Genomic DNA, 22,440 nt, shown 5'->3' with positions numbered 1-22,440 from the left:
ACGCAATAGAAAGGAAGGACATAAGCCGGGAAGATGTGGAATCGATATGGGTAGAGCTGCGTAACACTAAGGGGCAGAAAACGCTGGTGGGAGTTGTGTACAGGCCACCTAACAGTAGTAGTGAGGTCGGAGATTGTATTAAACAGGAAATTAGAAATGTGTGCAATAAAGGAACAGCAGTTATAATGGGTGACTTCCATCTACATGTAGATTGGGTGAACCAAATTGGTAAAGGTGCTGAGGAAGAGGATTTCTTGGAATGAATGCGGGATGGTTTTTTGAACCAACATGTCGAGGAACCAACTAGAGAGCAGGCTATTCTGGACTGGGTTTTGAGCAATGAGGAAGGGTTAATTAGCAATCTTGTCGTGAGAGGCCCCTTGGGTAAGAGTGACCATAATATGGTGGAATTCTTCATTAAGATGGAGAGTGACATAGTTAATTCAGAAACAAAGGTTCTGAACTTAAAGAGGGGTAACTTTGAAGGTATGAGACGTGAATTAGTTAAGATAGACTGGCAAATGACAATTAAAGGATTGACGGTGGATATGCAATGGCAAGCATTTAAAGGTTGCATGGATGAACTACAACAATTGTTCATCCCAGTTTGGCAAAAGAATAAATCAAGGAAGGTAGTGCACCCGTGGCTGACAAGAGAAATTAGGGATAGTATCAATTCCAAAGAAGAAGCATACAAATTAGCCAGAAAAAGTGGCTCACCTGAGGACTGGGAGAAATTCAGAGTTCAGCAGAGGAGGACAAAGGGCTTAATTAGGAAGGGGAAAAAAGATTATGAGAGAAAACTGGCAGGGAACATAAAAACTGACTGTAAAAGCTTTTATAGATATGTGAAAAGGAAAAGACTGGTAAAGACAAATGTAGGTCCCCTACAGACAGAAACAGGTGAATTAATTATGGGGAGCAAGGACATGGCAGACCAATTGAATAATTACTTTGGTTCTGTCTTCACTAAGGAGGACATAAATAATCTTCCAGAAATGGTAGGGGACAGAGGGTCCAGTGGGATGGAGGAACTGAGCGAAATACATGTTAGTAGGGAAGTGGTGTTGGGTAAATTGAAGGGATTAAAGGCAGATAAATCCCCAGGGCCAGATGGTCTGCATCCTAGAGTGCTTAAGGAAGTAGCCCAAGAAATAGTGGATGCATTAGTGATAATTTTTCAAAACTCTTTATATTCTGGACTAGTTCCTGAGGATTGGAGGGTGGCTAATGTAACCCCACTTTTTAAAAAAAGGAGGGAGAGAGAAACCACGGAATTATAGACCGGTTAGCCTAACGTAGGTGGTGGGGAAACTGCTGGAGTAAGTTATCAAAGATGTGATAACAACACATTTGGAAAGCGGTGAAATGATCGGACAAAGTCAGCATGGATTTGTGAAAGGAAAATCATGTCTGACGAATCTCATAGAATTTTTTGAGGATGTAACTAGTAGAGTGGATAGGGGAGAACCAGTGGATGTGGTATATTTGGATTTTCAGAAGGCTTTTGACAAGGTCCCACACAGGAGATTAGCGTGCAAACTTAAAGCACACAGTATTTGGGGTAAGGTATTGATGTGGATAGAGAATTGGTTAGCAGACAGGAAGCAAAGAGTGGGAATAAATTGGACCTTTTCAGAATGGCAGGCAGTGACTAGTGGGGTACCGCAAGGCTCAGTGCTGGGACCCCAGTTGTTTACAATATATATTAATGACTTGGATGAGGGAATTAAATGCAGCAGCTCCAAGTTTGCAGATGACATGAAGCTGGGTGGCAGTGTTAGCTGTGAGGAGGATGCTAAGAGGATGCAGAGTGACTTGGATAGGTTGGGTGAGTGGGCAAATTCATGGCAGATGCAATTTAATGTGGATAAATGTGAAGTTATCCACTTTGGTGGCAAAAATAGGAAAACAGATTATTATCTGAATGGTGGCCGATTAGGAAAAGGGGAGGTGCAACGGGACCTGGGTGTCATTATACCCCAGTCATTGAAAGTGGGCATGTCGGTACAGCAGGCGGTGAAAAAGGCGAATGGTATGCTGGCATTTATAGCTAGAGGATTCGAGTACAGGAGCAGGGAGGTACTACTGCAGTTGTACAAGGCCTTGGTGAGACCACACCTGGAGTATTGTGTGCAGTTTTGGTCCCCTAATCTGAGGAAAGACATCCTTGCCATAGAGGGAGTACAAAGAAGGTTTACCAGATTAATTCCTGGGATGGCAGGACTTTCATATGAAGAAAGACTGGATGAACTGGGCTTGTACTCGTTGGAATTTAGAAGATTGAAGGGGGATCTGATTGAAACGTATAAAATCCTAAAGGGATTGGACAGGCTAGATGCAGGAAGATTGTTCCCGATGTTGGGGAAGTCCAGAACGAGGGGTCACAGTTTGAGGATAAAGGCGAAGCCTTTTAGGACCGAGATTAGGAAAAACTTCTTCACACAGAGAGTGGTGAATCTGTGGAATTCTCAGCCACAGGAAACAGTTGAGGCCAGTTCATTGGCTATATTTAAGAGGGAGTTAGATATGGCCCTAGTGGCTATGGGGATCGGGGGTATGGAGGGAAGGCTGGGGCAGGGTTCTGAGTTGGATGATCAGCCATGATCATAATAAATGGCGGTGCAGGCTCGAAGGGCTGAATGGCCTACTCCTGTACCTATTTTCTATGTTTCTATGTTTCTTTCGCTAAAAAAAATCCTCCTTACCTCTGTTCTAAAAGGTTGCCCCTCAAGTTTGAGGCTGTGCCCTCTAGTTCTGGATATCCCCACCGTAGGAAACATCCTCTCTACATCCACTCTATCTAGTCCTTTCAACATTCGGTAGGTTTCAATGAGATCCCCAAGCATACTTCTAAATTCCAGTGAGTTCAGGCTCAAAGCTACCAAACGCTCCTCATATGTTAACCCTTTCATTCTGGAATCAACCTTGTGAACCTCCTCTGGACCCTCTCCAATGACAACACATCCTTTCTGAGATATGGGGCCCAAAAACAGTTGACAATGCTCCAAGTATGGCCTGACTAGTGTCTCATAAAGACTCAGCATTATCTCCTTAATTCTATATTCTATTCCCCTTGATATAAATGTGAACATTGCACATACCTTCTTTACCAGACTCAACTGTAAATTAACCTTCTGGGAGTCTTGCACAAGGACTCCTAAGTCCCTCTGCACCTCTGATGTTTGAACCTTCTGCCCATTTAGATAATAGTTTGCACTACTGTTCCTTTTACCAAAATGTATGATCATACATTTCCCAACATTGTATTCCATCTGCCACTTTTTTTGCCTATTCTTCCTATTTGTCTAAGTCCTGCTGCAATTGCATTGCTTCCTTAGCACTACCTACTCTCCTCCTATCCTTGTATCTCTACAACTTTGCCACAAAGCCATCAATTCCATTATCTAAATCGTTAACAATGAGAAATGTAGTGGTCCCAATACAGTACTGATCCCTGAAGAACACCACTAGTCACTGGCAGCCAACCAGAAAAGGCCCCTTTTATTCCCATTCACTGCCTCCTGCCTGTCAGCCATTCCTCTATCCATGCAGTAGCTTTCCTATAATGCCATAGGAGTTTATCTTGTTAATCAGCCTCGTGTGTGACACCTGATCAGATCCCTTCTGAATATCCAAGTAAATGACATCCACTGCCTCTCTTTTGTCCACCTGGCTTGTTATTTTCCTGAAGAACTCTCAACAGATTTGTCAAGCAAGATTTCCCTTAACAGAATCCATGCTGACTTTGACTTATTTTATCATTAGACTCCAAGTTCTCCAACACCTCATCCTCAATAATAGACTCCCAACACTTTACCAACCAATGAGGTTTGGCTAACTGGCCTATAATTTCCTTTTGTTTGCCATCGTCCCTTCGTTAAGAGTGGAGTGACATTTGCAATCTTTCAGTCCTCTGAGACCATGTCGGAATCAAATGTTTCTTGAAAGATCATGACCAATGCATTCCTTATCTCTTCAGCAACCTCTCCCAGGACCTATGTTCCCTCTAAGCTGTGTGCACGTGCACAGGTTTTTCAACCAGCGCAGAAAGGAAATTAATGTGTGCACGAAAGGTTAGTTACCTAAAATAATGTAGTAATTAATACTTTATACTCTATTGTCGCCAAACAATTGATACTTGAACGTACAATCATCACAGCGATATTTGATTCTGCGCTTCCTGCTCCCTGGATTACAAATATTAAATATTAAAAATAGTAAAAATTAGTAAATATTAAAATTTAAATTATAAATCATAAATAGAAAATGGAAAGTAAGGTAGTGGAAAAAAAAACCGAGAGGCAGGTCCGGACATTTGGCGGGTATGGCCCAGATCCGAGTCACGATCCGTTCAGCAATCTTATCACAGTTGGAAAGAAGCTGTTCCCAAATCTGGCCGTATGAGTCTTCAAGCTCCTGAGCCTTCTCCCGGAGGGAAGAGGGATGAAAAGTCTGTTGGCTGGGTGGGTCGTGTCCTTGATTATCCTGGCAGCACTGCTCCGACAGCGTGCGGTGAGTCCAAGGACGGAAGATTGGTTTGTGTGATGTGCTGTGCTGTGTTCACGATCTTCTGCAGCTTCTTTCGGTCTTGGACAGGACAACTTCCATACCAGGTTGTGATGCACCCTAGAAGAATGCTTTCTACGGTGCACCTATAAAAATTAGTGAGGGTTTTAGGGGACAGGCCAAATTTCTTTAGTTTTCTCAGGAAGTAAAGGAGCTGGTGGGCCTTCTTGGCAGTGAACTCTGCTTGGTTGGACCAAGTCAGGTCATTTGTGATATTGACACCGAGGAACTTAAAGCTTTTGACCTGTTTCACTTGCGCACCACTGATGTAAATTGGGTTGTGCGGTCCGCTACTCCTTCTGAAGTCAACAACCAATTCCGTCATCTTGCTGATGTTGAGGGATAGGTTATTGTCTTCACACCATGCCACCAGGTTCTTAATTTCCTCTCTGTACTCAAACTCATCATTACCTGAGATACAGCCTACAATTGTTGTGTCATCAGCAAACTTATATATTGAGTTTGATGGAAACTTGGCTACACAATCATGGGTGTACAGTGAGTACAGCAGGGGGCTGAGTACACAGCCTTGTGGGGCACCGGTGCTCAGAGTGATTGTAGAGGAGAGCTTGTCCCCTATTTTTACAGCCTGGGTCCTGTCTGTGAGGAATTTGAAGATCCAGCTGCAGATCTGAGTGCTAAGGCCCAGGTTCCGGAGCTTAGGAATCAGTTTATTTGGAATGATGGTATTAAAGGCAGGAAGTTGTCCTGTCCAAGACCGAAAGGAGCTGCAGAAGATCGTGAACACGGCGCAGCACATCACACAAACCAATCTTCCGTCCTCGGACTCACTTTACAACGCACGCTGTCAGAGCAGTGCTGCCAGGATAATCAAGGACACGACCCACCCAGCCAACACACTTTTCGTCCCTCTTCCCTCCGGGAGAAGGCTCAGGAGCTTGAAGACTCATATGGCCTTTAATAATTATACTTATTGAAAATAATCCTTTAGCTAAATGTTTCTGTTAACTAGTTAGTCAGTTTCTCAAATACCACAATGCACGTCACTAATTTACGTCACCTCCTTTCCTGTTCCGGTTTGTACAGCTGCATCACAGTGGCAGCCATCTTTGGCGGACAGTGTTCATATCGTAAAGTTAAAGTTTCGCTAAGCCAACAACGTGAAGAAAACGTCACAGTAGATACAAGTTCACTGCTGACTTTTATAAATAGTCTTTGTGTTCACTTAGGAGAAAGGTTTCCTGAAGATGAGGTACAAGAATGGAGAAATCAAAAGCTCTCCGCAATTGCAGATTGTGACTCCACATTTGGCGATGAAGTTGTTAATGCCTTATGTCTGAAAATACTGTATTAGTTAGATGGTTTAATGATTTCAAATTTTCCATGCAAGAAAAAACTAAATCCAAATTGATTTCAAACTTTGCTCATATGGTGGCATTTGTACTTCAAAATGAACAGTTTTGTGACCTTGCACAGTTGATGGACATTGGGGGAACCTTTCTTGTGTCTGGTGTGGACTGTGAGCGAGGTTTTAGCCTAATGAATCAACTCAAAAACAAGCTGAGAAACCGTTTAGGTGATTGTCATTTTGATATATTAATGAGAATTAAAAGCTATCAATTGGATGGAAGTTCTATTAGTCTAGATAGAGTTCACAAAGAATGAGTAAATGCCAAAGACAGGAGAGAGAAAATAACTGAGTGACTTGAATATGTATGTTATTTTGTTGTTATTCTGTGCAGTTTTATGTCAAATATTTTGTAAACCTACATAAACTGCCATGTGTGCATTCAGTGCGCACATACTTTTGTCACAGGAAAAAAATCTGCACAACAAAAGATTTTTGCGCACACTGACTACTAAGAATTAGAGGGAACATTGTCCAGGACTCTGGAATGTATTCCCTCTGGCCCAGGTGACTTTTCCACCTTAAGACCTTTGTGTTTGCCTAGCACTTTTTCCTTCTTAATAGCAATGGCACTCTCTCCTGCTCCCTGACACTCACAGACCTCTGGCATACTGCTAGTGTCTTTGACAATGAATACTGATGCAAAGTACTCATTAGCTCACCTGCCATTTCTTTATCCCTCACTACTACTTCACCAGCATCATTTTCCAGTGGTCCAATATCAACTCTCACCTCTCTTTTACTCTTTATAGTATGTGCTAACATTGGAGAGGGTCCTGAGAAGGTTTATGAGAATAATCCAGGAATGAAAGGGTTAATGTGTGAGCCATGTTTGATTGCTCTGGGTTTGTACTCGGAGTTAGAAGAATGTGGGGGAAGGGCGAGAATTTCATTGAGGTCTATCAAATATTGAATTGCCTGGATAGTGTGGACGTGGAGAGGATGTTTCCAATTGTGGGAGAATGCAGGACAAGAGGACACAGCCTCAGCATAGAAGGATGTTCCTTTAGAACAGGGTTGAAGAGGAATTTCTTTCGCCAGGGTGTGGTGAATCCGTGGAATTCATTGCCACATATGGCTATAGAGGTGAAGTTATTGGGTATATTTAAAGTGGAGATTGATAGGTTCTTGATTGAAGAGTGTCGAAGATACAGTATGCACACAATTCTCCGGATTTGGAATTTTTAAGTTCTGAACAAGTTCAGCAATGTTTTACTTCATTAGTTCTCTGAGGCAAACACACTTCTTCAATTGCACAGTGCACTGTGTTCCATGTCTCTCAAATCATAAGCATGGAAACTGGCCCTTCAGCGCTATGAGTCCATATTGACCACCCTTTTACATTCATCTTGTGTTAATTCCATTTTCCTTCCATTTACATTCATCCTGTGTTAATTCCATTTTCCTTACAACTCCTCCAAGATTCTATTCCTCACTAGCACACGAGCTTTGATTCAGCATTAAACATGGAGATGTTGTTATGTGTGTTTATCTGAATGATGTAAATAAATAAATATTAAGGTCAGGTTCTGTGGCTTCCTACTATCGTGACAGCCTGCCAGACTGAATAATACATTTATTTTATGTTTAATTATTTAACCATTTAGTACCCTTTAATTTATGTACTTTTTGTGTGGTAGCATTGTGCTAATAGTGTCACGATGTAATGGATGGGATGATGTAGGATTAGTGTATATATGTTATAGTCGTACTGCATGAAAACAGATCCTTCAGTCCAACTCGTCCATGCCAATCAAGATTCCCACCTAAGTAAATCCAGTTTTCTCACAGTTGACCCATATCCTTCTAAACCTTTTCTATCTCTGTACCATCCAAGAACCTTTTAAATGTTTATCATATCCCTGCCTCAACTACGGTTCATTTAAAAGGATTCACCCTCCTTGGAAGTTTTCATACTTCATTGTTTTACAACACTGAATCACAGTAGATTTTATTTGGCTTTTTTTTTACACTGATCAACAGAAAAAGACTCGTTTGAAAGTGAAAACAGATCTCTACAAAGTGATCTAAATTAATTACAAATATAAAACACAATATTGGATGAGTTTTAAACCCCCTTTAATATGACGCACCAAATCATCACTAGTGCAGCTAAATGGTTTTAGAAATCACATATTTAGTCAAATAGAGATCTGTTTTTGAAGACCTGTGTGCAGTCAAGGTGTTTCAATTGCTGTAGTGAAAGTACACCTGTATATTGAAGATCCAACTGCTGGTGAGGTAATATCCTGGCAAAAACTACACTATGAAGACATAAGTACAATCCAAGCAACTGCTTGAAAAGGTTATTGAAAGCTCAATTCAGAAGATGGATGCAAGAAATTTTCCAAGTCACTGAATGGACTTGGGGTACGGTTAAATCAATCCTCAAGAAATGGAAAGCATACGGCACAGCTGTAAATCTGCCTAGAGCAGGCCTTCCTCAGAAACTGAGTGACCTTGTAAGAAGGGGACTAGTGAGGGAGGCCACCAAGAGACCTGTGACAACTCTGGAGGAGTTACGAACTTCAGTGTCGAAGATGGGGACAACAACTGTTGCCCAGGTACTTCGCCAGTTGCAGCTTTATGGGAGAGTGACAAAGAGAAAGCCACTATTGGGGGGGAAAAACCCACAGGAAATCTCAGCTAGAGTTTAACAGAAGGCATGTGGGAGACACTGAAGTCAGCTGGAAGAAGGTTCTGTGGTCTGATGAAACCATAATTAAGCTTTTTGGCCATCGGACTAAGCACTAGCATAAGTCAAACACCGCACATGATCAAAAATATATCATCCCTACTGTGAAGCCTGGTGGTGGCTGCATCATGCTGTGGCGATACTTCACTGCAGCAGGCCCTGGAAGACTTGTGAAGGTAGAGGGTAAAATGAATACAGCAAAATACAGGGAAGTCCTGGAGGAAAACCTGATGCAGTCTGCAAGAACATTGTGACCTGGGAGAAGATTTCTTTTCCAGCAAGACAATGACCCCAAACATAAAGCCAAAGCTACACAAAAATGGGTTAAAAACAACAAAGTTAATGTCTTGGAGTGGCCAAGTAACAGTCCCAGCCTAAATCCAATTGAGAATTTGTGGGTGGACTTAAAAAGGCTGTTCATTCACAATCTCCATACAGTCTTACAGAGCTTGAACAATTTTGTAAAGAAGAATAGGGAAAAATTACAGTGTCCAGATGTGCAAAGCTAGTAGAGACCTGTCTACACAGATTCAAGGCTGTAATTGCTGCCGATGGTGCATCTATTAAATTCTGACTTGAAGGGGTTGAATACTTATGCAATCAATTATTCTGTGTTTTACATTTGTAATTAATTTAGATCACTTTGTAGGGATCTGTTTTCACTTTGACACAAAAGAGTCTTTTTCTGTTAATCAATGTAAAAAAAAAGCGCCAAATTAATTCCACCGTGATTCGATGTTGTAAAACAATAAAACATGAAAACTTCCAAGGGGGGTGAATACTTTTTATAGACACTGTATGTACTTCCTCAGGCAATTCAATCCATATACTGATCACCCTTTGGGTTAATAAGTTGCCCCTAAGATGCTTATTAAATCACTCCTCTATTACCTTAAACGTATGTTTTCTAGTCCTTGATTCCACTACCCTGGGGAAAAAGACTGTATATATTCACCCCATATTTGTCATTCATAATTATATGCACCTCTATCAAGATCAACCAGTGTGAAAAGAAAAGTCAATCTTCCCAACATCCCTGCATCAATCAGTCTCCAGAATCCTAGCAGCATTCTCTAAATTTCCTCTGCACTTTTTCGAGCATACTAGCATATTTCCAAAACAAAACTGAACACAATATTCAAAATGCTGCCTCATCAACATCTTGCACAGCTACATCATAACCTCCCAACTTCTATCGTTTTCAGGGCTGAAGGGTCTTTTTGATGCTATATCTCTTCATGACTAATCCTTTGAAATATGTAATTACAGTCCACAAGTCCCCTCATATCCACCCAATCAGTTACATCCTCAAAAAACTCAGGTTTGTCAAGTATGATTTTCCCTTCTTGATTCAACCTAATGATACTATGCTCCAGAAGTGCTAGAGGGATTCCAGAGATTTGTTGAGAACAGATTAGAGTAGCTTTATCTGTCACGTGTATATTAAAACATACAGTGAAACGCATTGTTTGCTTAATGACCAGCACAGCCTAAGGAGAATACTGGAGCATACAGAAGAAAACCACACAGTCATGGGGTGAATGTACAAACTCCTTACAGACGGTGTAGGAATTTAACCTGGATCACTGACACCATAGAGCATTAACACTAACCGCTATGCTACTGTGGCACTCTTAACACATCAACTGATCTAAGTTCCCATTTTTTCTCTCCATCCTGTGACGAGAAGAGGTATTGCATTCACTATGATACAGGCTGTATAGTTAACTGTGGTGTTGAAATGTGCTGAATTCCTTTCGCATCCTGAGGAAGTAGAGACATTGGTGAGCTTTCTTGACCGTTGGATCTACGTGATTGTACCAGGGCAGGCTATCGTTCACTCCCGAGAACTCAAATCCCTCTATCCTCTTGACTTCAGCACTATTAAGATAAAGAGGAGTATGTGTACTTCTCCCTTCCTGAAGCCAATGCTCAGCTCTTTTGATTTGCTGTCATTGAGAGAAGGGTTGTTGTCATGACACCATGTTATAAAATCTCTGCCTCCTTCCTTTATTCCAAGTCATTGTTGTTTGAGATTGGCCTACTGTGGTGGGTGTCATCTGCAAACTTTTACATCGACCTAGAGCAGAACCTGGCTGCACAGTTGTGAGTGAACAGGGTGCTGAGGAAGCAGCCTTGTGGGGTACGAGTGTTGAGGATAATCATGGCAGTGGTGTTGCTGTCTGTAGGTCAGGAAGTTAAGGATCCAGTTGCAAAGGAAGGTTTTGAGTTCCAGGACTAGGAATTTAGATATTATACTATTTAGGCTAGAGCTGCAGTCAATAAACACTAGGCTAACATGGGTGTCTTTGCTATCCAGATTCTTGAGAAATGAGTGTAGGGCCAGTGACATGGTAGAACTTGGACCCCAACCATTCATAGTGTCTGTATCTGACTTGGCTGAGAAGATCAAATGCAATGGTTCCCAGTGTGGTGACAGCAACAAACTAACATGAGGAGTGCTGAAAGATGATGGAGCCTGTTACATCTCCAGTCTCTAGTAGAGGGAGAGAAATGTATCGAGTTCAAAGGGATTTCCAGGATAGCGGTGGGGGTGTTTCCCTAGGGTCACAGAATCGGTACGACAGGTAGGTCGTTTAGGATTGAGTTAAGGTGAATATTTGGAGTTTTCTACCCTAAAAGCTGTGGACACTTGGTAACTACCTTAATGCTGAACAGAGATTGTTGGATTCTCAGTAATTATCACAAGGGTGGTGCAGGAAAATGACATTGAAGTAAAATGTAACCCATTACGTAGCAGAGTTATTCTCCTACCAACCCATCCCTGCCCCAGTCAGTGGGTGGGACTGCAACACATGGACTAATGTGGCCTCTTTCTGTGTTCTTGTTTGAGGTGTTGGAGCTGTCGCCAGCAGTGATTGGGATGTTTAGACATGGTCCAGGCGAGTTAGTGCTGCACTTCATCACCCAGTGCAACAAGCAGCTCTCACAAGTACTTGCCAAGCAGCACGAGCTGGTTGAGCTGGGGCAGGAGGAGTAAGTACCATTGAGTGGAACGTTGTCTCTTACTGTAGTGGCAGTGTCCAGCCCCTGATTCGGGAAATCCAACCCTGACTATGAGAGGCCAGCTTCTGGTAATAAGCTGCTGATGACAGCATGAGGCAGTGAAACTAATGGATTGTCATAAAACCTCTGGTGGTTTCACTGATATCTTTGGGAAGGGATCTTCCCTTTCACAGGAATGATTTGCTACCTGTTCCCACTATTCACACTGCTTTGACAGTCTGGCTTATGCTGTCTCTAGCTCCAAATGCTAATGACAATGAGAGTCATGGCCAACTGACTTTGGGGGGTGTGTTGATTACATCTTGCTGACTTTTGGGAGGGGAAGGCCAGTCAGCCAACAGCAGCAGGGAGACCGCTGAGAAGGAGGTAGAGGGTGCTGTTGTTCAATCCCACGAACCTGGCCTGCTGTTCACCAAAATCATGGCTGAATTTGACATTTTTGTGCACTGTCCCCCTGCCCATAAATCCATGAGACATAGGAGCAGAATTAGGCCATTTGACCTATCGAGTCTGCTCTATCATTCAATCATGACTGATCTGTTTCTTCCCCATTCCCTGGCCTTCTCCCTATAACCTTTGATAATGTGGCCAATTAGAACCTATCAATCTTCACCTTAAATACACCCAACGACTTGGCCTCAACAGCTGCCTGGGGTAACAAGGTCCACAAATTGACCACACTCTGGAGACAGACAACTGGGTAACAGTCAGGAGAGGGAAGGGCAGGAGTCAGATACTAGAGGGTAACCCAGTGGCTGTCTCCCTTAACAATAAGTACTCCTGTTTGGGTATTGTTGGGGGGGGGGGGCCCCTACCTGTGGGAAGCAACAGTGGTCGTGCCTCTGGCACAGAGTCTGGCCCTGTGGCTCAGAAGGGTAGGGAAAGGAAGAGGATGACAGCAGTGATAGGGGACTCTACAGTTAGGGGGTCAGACAGGCGATTCTGTGGACGCAGGAAAGAAACATGGATGGTAGTTGCCTCCCAGGTGCCAGGATCCGGGATGTTTCTGATCGCGTCCACAATATCTTGAAGTGGGAAGGTGAACAGCCAGAGGTCGTGGGACATATTGGTACCAACAACGTAGGTAGGAAAAGGGAGGAGGTCCTGAAAACAGACTACAGGGATTTAGGAAGGAAGCTGAGAAGTAGGACCACAAAGGTAGTAATCTCAGGATTCCTGTCTGTGCCACGTGACAGTGAGTATAGAAATAGAATGAGGTGGAGGATAAATTTGTGGCTGAGGGACTGGAGCAGGGGGCAGGGTTTCAGATTTCTGTATCATTGGGACCTCTTCTGGGGCAGGAGTGACCTGTACAAAAAGGACGGGTTGCACTTGAATCTCAGGGGGACCAATATCCCGGCGGGGAGGTTTGTTAAGGCTATTGGGGAGAGTTTAAACTAGAATTACTGGGGGGTTGGAACTGAACTGAAGAGGCAGTCGGCTCACAAATAGAGAAACGTTGGAGACAGTGTGAGAGGGAGAATAGGCAGGTGATAGAGAAGGGATAGCTCAGACCAATGGTTTGACATGTGTCTATTTTAATGCAAGAAGCATCATGAACAAAGCAGATGAGCTTAGAGCGTGGATCAGTACTTAGAGCTATGATGTTGTGGCCATTACAGAGACTTGGATGGCTCAGGGGCAGGAATGGTTACCGAGAGTGCCAGGCTTTCGAAGTTTCAGAAAGGACAGGGAGAAAGGCAAAAGAGGTGGGGGTGTGGCACTATGGATCAGAGATAATGTCATGGCTGCAGAAAAGGAGGATGTTATGGAGGGATTGTCTACGGAGTCTCTGTGGGTGACTTAGGAACAGATGTTCTCAGGGAAATGTACGGTAGAAATGTGGCAAATATTCAGGGGATATTTGTGTGACGTTCTGCATAGGTACGTTCCGATGAGACAGGAAAGGATGGTGGGGTACAGGAACTGTGGTGTAAAAAGGCTGTTGAAAATCTAGTAAGGAAGAGTAGAAAAGCTTATGAAAGGTCATAATATGATTAGGAATAGTCAGCATGGCTTTGTCAAAGGCAGGTCATGCCTTACGAGCCTGAATGAATTTTTTGAGGATGTGACTAAACAAATTGGTGAAGGTACAGCAGTAAATGTAGTGTATATGGATTTCAGCAAGGCATTTGATAAGGTACCCCATGCAAGGCTTATTGAGAAAGTAAGGAGGCGTGGGATCCAAGGGGACATTGCTTTGTGGATCCAGAACTGGCTTGCCCACAGAAGGTAAAGAGTGGTTGCAGACGGGTCAGATTCTGCATTGAGGTTGGTGACCTGTGGTGTGCCTCAGGGATCTGCTCTGGGACCCCTTCCCTTTGTGATTTTTATAAATGACTTGGATGAGGAAGTGGAGGGATGAGTTAGTAAATTGGCTGATGACACAAAAGTTGGGGGTGTTGTGGATAGTGTGAAGGGCTGTCAGAGGTTACAGTGGGACATCGATAGGATGCAAAACTGGGCTGTGAAGTGGCAGATGGAGTTCAACCCAGATAAGTGTGAAGTGGTTAATTTTGGTGGTCAAATATGATGGCAGAATATAATAATGCTGAGACACTTGGTAGTGTGGAGGATCAGAGGGATTTTGTGGTCCGAGTCCTTAGGATACTCAAAGCTGCTGCGCAGGTTGACTGTGGTTAAGAAGGCATACGGTGCATTGGCCTTCATCACCGTGGGGTTGAGTTGAAGAGCTGAGAGGTAATGTTACAGCTATATAGAAACATAGAAAATAGGTGCAGGAGTAGGCCATTCGGCCCTTCGAGCCTGCACCGCCATTTATTATGATCATGGCTGATCATCCAACTCAGAACCCCGCCCCAGCCTTCCCTCCATACCCCCTGACCCCCATAGCCACAAGGGCCATATCTAACTCCCTCTTAAATATAGCCAATGAACTGGCCTCAACTGTTTCCTGTGGCAGAGAATTCCATAGATTCACCACTCTCTGTGTGAAGAAGTTTTTCCTAATCTCGGCCTAAAAGGCTTCCCCTCTATCCTCAAACTGTGGCCCCTCGTTCTGGACTTCCCCAACATCGGGAACAATCTTCCTGCATCTAGCCTGTCCAATCCCTTTAGGATCTTATATGTTTCAATCAGATCCCCCCTCAATCTTCTAAATTCCAACGAGTACAAGCCCAGTTCATCCAGCCTTTCTTCATATGAAAGTCCTGCCATCCCAGGAATCAATCTGGTGAACCTTCTTTGTACTCCCTCTATGGCAAGGATGTCTTTCCTCAGATTAGGGGACTAAAACTGCACACAATACTCCAGGTGTGGTCAGACCCCACTTGGATTACTGTGCTCAGTTCTGGTCACCTCACTGCAGCAAGGATGTGGAAACTATAAAACGGGTCCAGAGGAGATTTACAAGGGTGTTGCCTGAATTGGGGAGCTGCCTTATGAGAGTAGGTGAGTGAGCTTGGCCTTTTCTTCTTGGAGCGACGGAGGGTGAGAGGTGACCTGATAGAGGTGTATAAGATGATGAGAGGCATTGATCGTGTGGATAGTCAGTGGCTATCACAAGAGGGCACAGTTTTAAGGTGGCATTTTAAGGCATTGTGGGCCAAAGGGCCTGTATTGTGCTGTAGTTTTTCTATGTTTCTGAAGAAACTTCTCCACATCTGTTTTAAACGGACGCCTGTTATCCTGAGGCTGTGCTGTCTTGTCCTAGACTCCCACGATATGGGAAACATCCTTTCTACATCTACTCTGTCTAGGCCTTTCATATGATAACTCATTCATTCCCAGAGTCATTCTTGGGAACTTCCTCTGGACCCTATCCAATCCCAGCACATCTTTTCTTAGATAAGGAGCCCAAAACGGTTCACAATACTCAAAGTGAGACCTCAGCAGTGCCGTATAAAGCCTTAGCATCATATCCCTGCTCTTATATTCTAGATCTCTTGAAATGAATGCAAATATTGCATTTGCCTTTCTCACCACCATCGCAATCTGTAAGTTAACTTTTAGGGTGTTCTGCATAAGGGCTACCAACTCTCTTTGCATCTCAGATTTGCATTTTCTGCCCATTTAGAAAGTTGTCTGCACATTTCTTTCTTCCAGCAAAGTGCATGACCATGCATTTTCCAACATTGTATTCCATTTGCCACTCTCTTGCCCATTCTGATAATTTTCTAAGTCTTTCTGCAGCCTTCCTGTTTCCTCAACACTACCTCCACCAATCTTCGTATCATCTGCAAACTTGGCAACAAAGCCATCTGCTTCATCATCTAAATCATTGATATTTAACATGACGAGAAGCAGTCCCAACACCAACCCCTGCGAAACACCAGCAGTCACTGGCAGTGAACCAGACAAGGATCTTTTTATTCCCTCTCGCTGCCTCCTACCAATCAGCCAATGTTCTAACCATGCTAGTAACTTTGCAGTAATTCCATGGGCTCTTCACTTAGCAAGCAGCCTCATGTGTGGCACCTTGTCAAAGGCCTTCTGAAAATTCAAGACTAGAACATCCACTGCATCCTCTTTACCTATCCAATTTGGAAACTTTTTAAATAATTGCAACATGCCAAATAACACATAAAACCTAAAATAACAGTAACATATAGTAAAAGCAGGAATGATATGATAAATGCACAGCCTATATAAAGTAGAAATACTTTTCTGCAGCACTATTTAGTGCAGCAAAAATCTCACGGAAGTGCTCTCGGCAGAAGCCCTCTCTCCAGTAACCTTTAAGCTACGAAGCTGCCAAATCATACCAAATAACACATAAAAATAGACAGTCTATATATATAAAGTAGAAGTAATGTATGTATAGTGTAGTTTCATTTACCGGAATCGGGAAGACTCCAATAAATTGCAGTTTCGTCACAGTTAAACACTTGCTTATACAAATAACCATCTGACGCAATCGGCAATCGCCTCTGATCTGGGCCGATATTTACATGCTGGGTGGCACCTAATTAATTAGCTTGTTTATTTCGGCTTTTTTTCTTAAAAATGTGCTGGGTGCGTCCCGACTACCGCTGCACCACTGCGTCCTTCGCGGCCCGGTATTGGTGGGTGGCCCGGAGGTTGGGGACCACTGCTTAAACTATGAAGCTGCCCTCTGCTCAGAAACCGATCAAACCACCTATGACTACCTTTAAGTTCCACTTTCGCAACACTTTCATCACCATCGTCCAGTGCTTTCTGTTTCAGCTTATAAAAAGACTGACTGATTTCTCCTTAAGTATAAGAAAACTTAACGAAACACCACGCTTTGTACACCCATCAATCCACTCAAGCAATAGATTTTCCATTTTATCCATTATTGGATGCCGACTAAGAGAGACCACTTTACTACGAGCAGAACCAACAGTAACATCGGCAGCTTTCAAAATTCTTTCTTTCTGCGTATAAATAGTATGAATGGTGGACGCAGGCAAGTTCAACGCGCGGACAATGTCCTTACTTCGTTCACCACAATCGAAACGCTTAATTATGTCTAGTTTTACACTAAATGTAACACCTACGAGCTCTTTTAGGCTTTTCTGATACCTTATAACTCATCTTGCTAACGGATGCACAAAATAAATCGAGATAAAGCACATGTTTAAGCAATGCTGGCTAGAATGCAGTTCCGGGAGAGGAGCTTGGCTGTTTGGGTGCGCGCTGCCTTTTTTCGTAACAGTGAAAGCACCTTCTGTTAGCGAAAACAGGTAACTAATGTAGGTCTTTCATAACAGCGAAGTGTCGTAAAGTGAACGTTTGGAAAACGGGGGCCACCTGTACTTCATAACCTCATTCTTAACAATTGACTCCAGCATCTTTCAACCACTGAGGTCAGGCTAACTAATCCATAATTTCCTTTCTGCCTTCCTCCTTTCTTAAAGAGTGGAGTGATATTTGCAATTTTCCAGTCCTTTGGAACCATGCCAGAGTCTAATGATTCTTGAAAGATCATTACTAATGCATCCACAATTTCTATTGCTGACTCTTTTTGAACCCTAGGGTTTAATTCATCTGGTCCAGATGCCTTCCTTGCTTCAGGTCTTTCAGCATTTTGAGCGCTTCTCCCTTGTAATAGCAACTGCACTGACTTCTCTTTCCTCACACCCTTCAACACCTGGCACATTGCTAGTGTCTTCCACAGTGAAGACTGATGCAAAATAATCATCTAGTTCATCTGCCATCTCATTGTTCCCTGTTAATACTTCTCCGCCTTCATTTTCTAGTACAGGTCGACCTTCACTAATCCGGCACCATTGGGACCTGAGGAGTGCCGGATTAGTGAAAATGCGGATTTACAGAAGGATCACATTAAGCATAATCAGTGCCGGATTATCAAAGGAATTGGATTACAGGTAGTCAGATTAGTGAAGGTCGACCTGTAGTCCTATATCCACTCGCATCTCTCTTTTATCTTGTATATACTCGGAAAAAGCTTTTTCTATCCACTTTGATATTGTTTGCTAGCTGGCTTTCATATTTCTTTTCCCTTCTAATGATTCTTGTAGTTGCTTTCTGTAGGCTTTTAAAAGCTACCCAATCCTCTATCTTCCGGCTAATTTTTGCTTTGTTATACACCCTTCCTTTTGATATTACATTCGCTTTGACTTCACTGTCAGCCATGGTTGTACTATACTAGCATTTGAGTATTTCTTCATTTTTGGAATACGTCTATCCTGCAACTTCCTCATTTTTCCCAGAAACTCAAGCCATTGCTGCTCTGCTGTCATCCTTGCCAGCATCTCCTTCCAATTTGCTTTAGCCCACTTCTCTCGCACACTACTGTAACTTTCTTTACTCTGCTGAAATACTGCTAGGTCAAACTTTACTTTCTCCCTATCAAACTTCTAGTTGAACTCAAGCATATTGTGATCACTGCCTCCTAAGGGTTCCTTTACCTTAAGCTCCCTAATTGCCTCCAGTTCATTACATAACACCCAATCCGGTATAACTGATCCCCTAGTAGGCTGCTGTAAAAAGCCATCTCGTAGGCATTCAAAAAGTTCACTCTTGGTATCCATTACCAACCTGATTTTCCCAATCTATTTCCCTTTGTAATCTGTAGTCCACGTCCCAGCTACTGTTAGGAGGCCTGTATATAAATGCCATCAGGGTACTTTTACCCTTGTAGTTTCTTAACTCAAGCCACAAGGCTTGATCCTATGTCACATATTTCTAACGATTTGATGCCATTCTTTACCAGCAGAGCCACGCCAACCCCTCTGCCTACCTTCCTGTCCTTCTATACAATGTGTAACCTTGGTCATTCAGCTCCCAACTATAACCATCCTTCAGCCATGATTCATTGATGGCCACAAAATCATACCCGACAATCTAGAGGTGCAACAAGATCATTCACCTTATTTCTTATACTCTTGAGTTGAGATATAACAGGTTTAGTACTGTATTTGCTACCCTTTTTGATTCTGCATCTCTAATGCACTGATACTTACCCTGCTGGCCGCAATTTTGTTATATCATCTGCCTGCCCTTCCTGACAGTCTGACTGTACGCTATCTTTGCTTTTTTACCACCATCCTATCCTGAGTCCCATCACTCCGGTTCCGTCCTCTGCCAAGTTAGTTCAAACTATCCTCAACAGCTCTAACAAAGCTGCCTGTGAGTTTTGCCTAGGGTTCCGGTGCAACCCATCCATTTGTACAGATCATACCCCCCACCCCCACCCCCAATGATCCAAAAAGCCCTGCCCACTGCACCAGCTTCTCAGCCACGCATTTATCTGGCAGATCATCCGGTTTCTACCCTCACTAGTGCGTGGCACGGGCAGCAATCCAGAAATTACTACCCTGGAGGTCTTGCTTTTCAGCTTTCTCTCTAACTCTCTAAATTCTCTCTTCAGGGTTTGCTTTTCCTTCCTATGCCATTGGTACAAATATGTACCGAGACAGTTGGTTGCTCTCCCTCCCCCTCTGAGATGCTGTGGATGCAATCTGAGACATCCCTGACCCTGGCACACTGATTCCTTTTGTACTTTTGTGACCATTTCATGTCTGTTTAAGTGTACTCAGTGAGTTGAGTTCCAGCATTCCCTGCAATGTAAAATTTCAAAGATTCACCACCTTCCGGCACCAGTTTGTTTAATTTGTAAGCAGACTCACCTTACTCGGAGACCATGATCCTAGCTCTGGGCTCCTGAGCCTGGGGAAATGCCCTCCCTGGCGACAGTCTGTCAAGCCCTGTAGGAATTGTGTATGTTTCAAGTTCTCCTGCCCATCTTCTAAACTCCAGAGATACATAGAGTCCTACAACATTGAACAGGCCCTTCAGACCAACTTACCCATGCCAACCACAGTGCTTGTTCCACTTGCCCTCTTCTCACTTGTCTCTCTAAATTCCCCCTATGCACACCTAATTGTCTTTTAAATAAATTTGTAAAATATTACCCAGTCCCTCATTCCTGGTGTATGTAGCAGCACCAGTGAAATGTCGGAAACACATTTCTTTTCTGGACCTGTTGCAACGTTGTTTGGCTTTCCTTGGTCCACAGGTTGAAGAAGACGGATATATTCATCAAGGATGCCGTGGAGGCCCGTCTACGTATGGTAATCCCTTATATCGACAGCTGGCCACAGGTGAGAGTACACCGTTCACTCCACCTCTGCAGTAGGATGAAGGATGGGCTCCAAGGGAGAGGGCTGGAACTCTGAGGAGACTGGGCATAAAAAAACAATGGTTTAAGTACTTAAACCTTCATTAAGTGATCCTACCTTTCTTCTTTGGAGGAATAAAGGAGTCCATTCCTTCATGGATCTGTTCCAAGATGGCCGATTGATGTCTTTTGAGAAATTGGTAACTAAGTACTCTCTCTTGTACTCACATTTCTTGCAATATCTTCAGGTCAGACATTTCTTACAAGAATATTTAAGTAATTTTCCATATGTACAGGATTAGTTAGATATTATTTTAAAAATAAACCCTTTAGTGATAGGTTTTATTGGGAAAATTTATAATTTACTGTTACAACAGCACAATTACCCTTCACTTAAAATTAAGCAAGATTGGGAAAGAGAGCGTAACATGACCTTGATAACAGAGGATTGGTTGTGAATTTTGAAGTTGGTTAACTCTTCTTTGATCTGTGCTAGTCACTCTTTAATTCAATTTAAAATTGTACATTGTTACTATTTGACAAAGGAGAGACTGTCTAAAATGTTTCCTAATGTTGATAGTCAGTGTGATAGATGTAAAACCGAGACAGCTACACTGACACATATGTTTTGGTCGTGTTCTGTATTGAAACAGTTTTGGAAATCTATTTTTTCTACAATTTCTAAAGCTTTAAAAATTAATTTACAACCTAATAAATTGACAGTTTTGTTATGTATAATCCCTCAATATATTCATGGTATTTCTATATCAGACCAACGTGTAATTGCATTTGTTACATTATTGGCCCGAAGGGCTATTTTATTAAAATGGAAAGATGCCTCTGCTCCCACTTTGATACAATGGTTCACTCAGGTGATGCTATGTCTTAGTTTGGAAAAAATCAGAAGTCGAACTTTTGATCCTCGATTTGACTTTGAGAAAAGGTGGGGTTCTTTTGCTCGCTACTATCATCTGATTTGAGTTAATTAAGATGGTTTCCTTCTGATTCTTGTTTAAATGGATTTGAGTTGGGGGATTGATGTTTTTCTTTTATGGAAGCTTGTATGGCGTATAGCTCCGGGGTTGTGCTCCCAATGGTTTTTTTGTTAGCAGGGTTTTTGTTTTAGTTAGTAGGGGTCTTTTTTTCCCTTAAAATATTCTTAACATGCTATTTTTTCTTATTATTATTGATATATTGTTTAGCTTTGTTAATCAGTTATTTGGTAATGTAATTCTTCATTGTGCATATTGACATGTTGACTTGGTTATTAATCTTTAACAATTAATAAAAAAAGATTTTAAAATGAATAAACAAATGATGGGACAAGGACGTTACGCCTTGTAAATTTATCTGGTCACTGGATGCACCAGGGCAGGGATGTGTCTTGAGGGAGCAGATCCTCCAGCCTCTGATGGCATCAAAGGGAATAGACTCGCTGAACCTCAATCTGAGAGAGTTCAAGGGAACCCTCCACTCACGCAGGGAATGGGAATGGATCCCCCCCCCCCCACCTTCTGCCCAAGGGGAACAGACCCCTGCTGACGCTTCCTGTGGGGTCAGTCTTCTCCACGCCCGACCCCCATCCAGACAATCCAAGGGTATAGGCCCCTCTGAACTCCACTCCGTCTGAGAGGATGGGGTGCAAGTGTAAGGCTGAGGTTGACCTTCCCCTGAATGAGCCCCTGCTCCTTGATGGGTGCTGGCAAAGGTGGAGCAAGCCCCTTACCCCTCTGTCACAGGGTGACAGTGCAGTTGGTCGGCCAGCGGACTCACCAACGCACACTCTTTTTTCTGACAGGCAATGAGTCTTCTGCTGATGCCGGAGAACGTGGCTGACAGTCTGAGGATACTGACGGAGATGGTGGATGAGATCTGGTTCTACGCAGGAGATAAGTCGACCGATGTGAGTAATGGAGGGGGTGCCTGTTGTGGATGCGGCAGAGCTCAGCTGGGAGTGGGTTCTGGTTAGCAGGGGAGGAGGGAGAGAGTGGCCACCAGGGTGGGCAGTGGGAAAGGGGTCAGGTTGGTGGAACTGCTGCGTCACCGCTCGGCAGACCTGGGCTCTGTCTCTGCCACTGTCTGCGTGCTCTGTCTGTGACCGTATGGGTCTTCCCGCCTCTGAGTGCCGTGGTTCCTTCCCATATCCCAACGACATGTGGTACTGGTGACTGGGCCAATTGACTTTTGTAAGTTGCTCCCTGGTGTATGTCTGGG

The 22,440-nt window shown here is 43.2% G+C and overlaps 1 protein-coding gene across 2 annotated transcripts in view; it reads left to right on the top strand.

Moving 5' to 3' along the window:
* The window catches only part of coq9 (coenzyme Q9 homolog (S. cerevisiae)), a 33,605-nt gene that overhangs the window by 8,726 nt on the left and 2,439 nt on the right, over positions 1–22,440 (top strand). For both annotated transcript variants that reach the window (XM_072279234.1, XM_072279233.1), the window contains exons 4-6: positions 11,488–11,630; positions 20,125–20,209; positions 22,025–22,129. In XM_072279234.1, coding sequence (XP_072135335.1) covers positions 11,488–11,630; positions 20,125–20,209; positions 22,025–22,129 — 333 coding nt within the window. The remainder of the gene's footprint in view (positions 1–11,487; positions 11,631–20,124; positions 20,210–22,024; positions 22,130–22,440) is intronic.

This window comes from Mobula birostris, chromosome 15, assembly GCF_030028105.1.
Source record: "Mobula birostris isolate sMobBir1 chromosome 15, sMobBir1.hap1, whole genome shotgun sequence".
Classification (NCBI taxonomy): Eukaryota; Metazoa; Chordata; class Chondrichthyes; order Myliobatiformes; family Myliobatidae; genus Mobula; species Mobula birostris.
Note: the sequence above shows the minus strand (reverse complement) of the source record. Positions and strands in the feature narration are given on the sequence as shown.